This window comes from Cariama cristata, unplaced genomic scaffold, assembly GCF_000690535.1.
Source record: "Cariama cristata isolate BGI_N322 unplaced genomic scaffold, ASM69053v1 scaffold28130, whole genome shotgun sequence".
NCBI classification, from domain to species: domain Eukaryota; kingdom Metazoa; phylum Chordata; class Aves; order Cariamiformes; family Cariamidae; genus Cariama; species Cariama cristata.
In genome coordinates, this window is record NW_009593398.1 from 1 (window position 1) to 5,967 (window position 5,967).

At 36.0% G+C, this 5,967-nt stretch overlaps 1 protein-coding gene across 1 annotated transcript; it reads left to right on the plus strand.

The window, feature by feature from the left end:
• The first annotated feature begins 163 nt into the window (after window positions 1–163).
• SPC25 (SPC25, NDC80 kinetochore complex component) lies at window positions 164–3,455 on the plus strand. Its single transcript, XM_009710273.1, has 6 exons — window positions 164–395; window positions 484–549; window positions 1,360–1,506; window positions 1,662–1,766; window positions 2,104–2,202; window positions 3,201–3,455. The coding sequence occupies exons 1-6, from the start codon at window positions 242–244 to the stop codon at window positions 3,323–3,325; spliced, it is 696 nt and encodes a 231-aa protein (XP_009708575.1). The 5' UTR covers window positions 164–241; the 3' UTR covers window positions 3,326–3,455.
• The last annotated feature ends 2,512 nt before the right edge of the window (window positions 3,456–5,967 follow it).

Genomic DNA, 5,967 nt, shown 5'->3' on the forward strand with positions numbered 1-5,967 from the left:
CCGAGTACAGTGCGGGGCCTGCTCCTGAACCCATCACTGGTGCAGCAGCAAAAGAAACGTAGCTCCCGCTGTTACTGCTTAGTGGTAACGAGAAACACGACTTAGGGGAGGAGGTTTTAACAACCCGAGAGGATTAAAAGCAGCCCTGAAGGTTTATCCTGTAATTGTGAGTTATAACTGCTGTGATTGTCTTGTATGCCTTGACACTGTATTTATTCACTTACATGTTCGTTGCAGCACCATGGCTAATATAAAGACAGAAGATGAAATAATCCTCTTTGAAAGAGAAATGAAAGAGTTTTCGACCACATTAAAGAGCATTTATGGCACTGAACAGATCAGTCAGACTTTAGCACTGAGAGATTCATGCAAGGAGTCCATAAAAGCACTTTCAGGTAAAAAGGCTCCATGTTCCTGTTACTTCTACTTTTTCCAAGTTATCATCTAACTTCTTCAGATAACTGAAATAATTTTCCATTACAGAGAAATGGTCCAAGAAGCTGAAAGAAGGGGACCTGATGATTGATAAAATTCAGGAGTATAGCAATGGTACCGTATGGTGTTTTACTTATTGTGTCTAGCACTTCTAAAATTAACTTATTACAGCTGAATAATATGTTGTAACTTTGCATTTTAAAAGGTAAATAACACCAGAATGAAGATAGAATTAAAACCAAACATATTTGTTTGGTTACAGGATGTAAATTGCAAGTCAAAAGCAATTTGTTGGAAAACATCATTGATGCTGCAAAAAGATAAAGGTCTGGTAAAATTTTTCTGTATAGTGGTTTTGGTGCTTAAGTATTTAAAACAACGAAGTACCAGAACTTCCTGACTGCAATAGGAAAAGTAAATTAAATTTATTAGTAAAGTTAAATATTGTGAAGTTACTTACGCCTCTTCCATATTAGTAATAGAATAGAGTCAGCCTATCAGTCTAGGATTAACTTCTCTGTATTTTGTAGTTAAACTTCAGAATATCAGGTAAAAATAATTGCAACCCTTACATCAGTCAGTGTTGCTATTCCTCATTTTCCGTCAAACTATTTGTCTGTGGACAAGATCTACCATCTTCCTGCTTTGAAGACATATATAGTGGTGGCACCAGAAGCAAACTTCATCTGATTGAAGTAACAGAGGAGCTCCCTACTTAGTAGCTTCTCTTTTGAATAACTTTCACTTTAAGCTTTTCTTTCATGCTCTCAATATAGTTATGCTGACTTCTGTCTTCAGCTGAGATAGCATGCATTTCGCTAGGTTTTATTCAAATAAGTAATCTCACGCTATATAGATAAGTGGTAAATAGCAGGGACCTAATTATTCAACTGTATATGTTCATATTTTCTTGCCTCCTTGCAGAGATTCTCCAGCAGAGCCAGCGCATATCAGAAAATCAAAAGCATTTGACAGAAATAAAATCTAACCTAAATCAAGAAGAAGAGCAAATGAAGAACTTGACTGACAGCATCCAAGAGCTTAAAGAAGAGTTGATGAAGAAAAAGGAAAGTTAGTAAGCAAAGGATAATAAGTAAATTTTCTTAATTAGGGGCGGAATTGTTTTCAAGACTTGCTCTTGGAGGGCTTCTCTGCTGTTCTAAATATTTTTTAATGTGCTTGTTTTACACATACTTTGATATTTATGGTGGCTTTTAAAATTCTAGTAATATCTTCTAAAAACAAAGCCACTAAGGAGAGAGTGGAACAACTGTGCAAGTCTAAAGTATTGTTTGAAGAGCGGCTTGGATTGGAGATACGCAGAATTCACAGTAAGTTTCTGTAGTTTCCGTAGTTTCTGTGCGGTGATACAATGTGGTTAATGTTGGATTATGCAGTGAAGAACAGTTTACACAACTGAAGAATTGTCTTAGCCCAGGTATTACTATTGTCTCTCAAATGGCAAAACATGGTATGTTAGAATGCATTTGTCTTTCAAAGAGACCAGAGTTGCTTAATTTGTAACTGTTCTAAGAACATTAATTGAAACTGTAGCTTCATATTGTGATTCTTAGTCACAATAAAAAATAATTTTATTTTTTGATCAATCATCACTGGGACTCTCCAGCAGTGGTTAATGGTGTTAATTCTGTTTGTGTTTTGCTTTAGATGAACAATTACAGTTTATATTCAGACACATTGACCACAAAGATCCTGACAAGCCTTATATGTTTACTCTTTCCATAAATGACCAAGGAGATTACGAAGGTATGTGAATTTTGAATATTGAAGCAAGAGCACAGAATCTGATGCCCCAGTTTGAAAGAGGGGAGCGGAGTAAAGTACAGTTTACTTGTAACCTTTCTCTTCCAATTTCTGAATGAAAAATCTTGCAGTGGTAATATATCTTTTTTTAATGAAGTTTCTCTTGTTAATTTATATGAAAATGTAACTGCTTATCTTCATTCTCCTCCATTTGTGGAGTTGCTGTTTGGCTTGTATCAAGCAAAGCAGGAGACAGGAGAGATACAGAGATAGATGCTTTAGTTTATTACTTTTCCTTTATGCTAGAGTGAGTGTTTATGCTGACGGGCATATTTCATCCTGTTTGAGAAGACTAGAGGACAGAAAAAATTAGGCTCCCCACTATTGTGGGGAACTCTTACAGTTGTGTGACATAGGAACGCTGGATTTCAAGTTTTAATCTTTCTCCTCTTCTGTAAGGGTACAGCCTTTCAGATCTTAAAGCTGGTTTTGCAATATGGATCTTAATTTAGTTACAAAGAGCAGCAGCAGTGATTTGAGTACTGTGCTTGAGTAGCTGCTAGACAGATGCTACTGTTGCTCTGCTATGCCTCTAGGTATGAACGGAATAGATTTCTGGTTTTATGAGTTCAAATCTAAACTGTGCTGAAGTTAAAAGTTATCGCATGCTGGGCTACACCAGTTTTCAGTCTGCCGGCATGCAGAGCAACAGAAATTTTTAGGAATGTGTTTCAATTTTTGAGCAGGCTATGGATTGCTGGGAATAATAATTCAAGCAGCAGTACAGCACTGAATGGGAGGTCTAGAAATGAAAAAAAATTGTTCTTTGAGGCTTTGTCTTTGCTGAAAGAAAATGATTTAATAGGCTACTCAGAAAATGGTACTGGAGGAAGTTAAAACATACAAAGATAACTACATTTGTATTTCATAAGCATGGAAAAACACTAATACGGAATTTTTTTTATAATAGTCTAATCTTTTGGATATCTCTGTCGTTTTAGTGACTTCCTGTACTCCTCCTCTGGACTGTATAGCAGAGTTCCAGCTCAAAGTGAGAGAAACTAACAATTTTTCTGCGTTTGTTGCCAACATCAGAAAAGCTTTCACTGCTTTATCTTATAAGTAGTCTGCATAAAACTGCATTAATCGTCTCTTTCTAGCTGTAAAGCACTCTTTTTCTTTTCTTCCTGTATTGTGAAAGTATGTATTTATCTATGTATTGCTGTAACTTTTAAATAAAGAAAAACAATGAAAACTGTATTCTAGTCCACTGTCATCTAGAGACATTTTGGATCATTCTTTGAATAACAGTATAATCAACTATTTCCTCAATTGAATGTCTCCAGACATGTTAATTTTGATCCAGTAGCAAATAGCTTAATGATGTAATCATCTCTATTTAGCTACCTCAGGAAAATATTAAAAATAAAGTACTTTCTGTAATTTGTCTCTCTTCCAAAAGCACAGAAGCATCTTTCAGGTTTGTATGTGGTTGGAATAGGCCTGAAACCTACCAAGATAATGCACTGGAGCTTAGCAGTGACTTCAGTTACCTGTGTCACAGGTCACTATCTTAATTTTTACCCTGTCTTGTACTCTCCAGTGTTATCATTCATTTTCATGCATGTAAATCGTTTTTCTTTTGGTCTGTTAAACTGTGTATTTTACTGCCTGTTTCAGATTCTTGTCTGGATGTCTGTTTCTGTTGTTAGTAACAAAACCATTTGATGTGCATGCTGTTCTTGAATGAAGCTCTTAATAGGAGCAAGTAGGAACTTTGTATTGATTTGTCAAGAAATTCCAGAGACCTGAAATAGAATCCTGCTGTACCCCAGAGGTTCCTGGCTCCCAAAGCACCCAGCTGAGCAGAAAAGCTGGTGTGAAACCTGGCCTGCAGTGAATGACTAGTGCTCTGAGGACTACCAGCTGTAGTGTTTTATTGGGTATGTCTTAGAACAGACTAGTCATTTTGCATTATTACCTAAAGCATGTTGCAGTGAAGGACTATTTATCACTGTCATTGGAAATCTTAAGATATGGCAAAGCCTGAAGTAGAATGAATTAAAGAATGAAATATGGTAGTTACAGATAAATCATCTGTGTATCTTGCAGCTTATCAAGAAGACTGTTACTGCCACAGTGCTCAGCTTTGGTTAAAACTATTCTTTTTCTGTCTTATTTGTAAAGCCTTTTCCTTTTCACAAAATACTTAAATGGATATCTACAACAAGAAACAAAACTCTTCATTTGATAATATAACATAGTTCAAATAAAACCTTACTAAATTCAGTCCTGGAAGTTCTAGTGAAGTAAAAGACCACTTGAATTCAAAACTAATGATGATCCCTCTCTAAACACAAATATTTAAGTACATAAAAATGAAATGAAAAGAGCGAAAATATCCAACACCTGGAAAACTCTGTGAAAAAGTATTTAGAATTCTAGAATTTCCTAAATAATGAAAATAACCCTTTAAAATATATTTCTGAAGAATGTGTTTCAATAAAAACAAAACTTCAGAGTATCTTCTGTGAAGTGAAAATTCTTCATTTAAAATACTCAGTTTCAAAACACCTGTAACCAGAGACCTGTAAACTAGTTCAGTTAATGTCTTCAAATTTATACAGCATGTACCTACATTAGCATTTTATTTTTTATCCTAACATGTTTCTTAACAAAAACCAGTAACCTATATTTGCACATCAGCTCCAAAAAAAGAGAAAACCTTCTATTTCTTCTTCCCTATAGAGCATAATTCACTATTTTCTAAATAATGCATCATTTTCCTTGCTATGCCCTATTGATTTTTTTTTTTCTTTGTGCTACAGGCAGCTATACACAAAACGAGCAGTAAGAATGGTAGAGGTGTCAACTGATTACACTACACTTTTAGAACAGAATGGCAGCAGAGATTACTAGGCATTTCTATAATGACATCTCAAATGAAATACAGCCTCAATTTCTGCCCTGCCCATAAACCCCATGTCCTCTCTGAGAATTTTGTAACCGACAATGGGGCAAACAGAGGCATAGGCTGGGAGACGGCCTTCAAGTACTCAGTCTAGTTCATTAGCAGATTTTGCCTCCTTTTGAAGTATACTAACAGGAATATTTAAATAGCAGGTTATTTCTTTCAACTAATTGTCTACAGCATTCTTTTGGTGGTAAAAGCACTTTTATGTAGGTCAATAGACTAACCCGTAGTTAAAAAAAAATCCATTCAGCCAGCTCTGCATTTCCCACTTCTATCTTCTCTCCCAGAGGCTATGACTGCTGTACTACCCTGCTTTGTTGATATCTCTTCTTCTCTTCCTTGTACAGAAGCCCTCACCTTCCATGTTAGAAACCCTATCCCTTCTGGCTTCTCACTAATGGCAATGCCCCTGTATCCAGAACGACTGTATTTATTTTGAAGCATACTCCTGCCCTTCACCTGTCTGTGCCAATCAACTCTTAGTTGCTCTGGAAAGAATTTCAGGATGCTGAACTAAATATTTTACAGCTGTTGTACGGAAGCAAAAAGACAGGCAGTAGGCAGCCACCTCATTTCCATGTTTTCAAATGGAGCTGTTTGTTTATTCATTAAGGGTGTACATAGTGCTCAGATGCACTCTGTAGCATATCTGATTCAATCATCACCTTCACAGGAGAAAAAAACTGAAACGCCCTGAGTAACAAAGACAAATGCTGAGACTTAGTGCCATTTTCTTTTCATGTTCATCCCAGGCATAAGTAGTTGGTTTATTGCTTCTAACAAAATTACTTTGC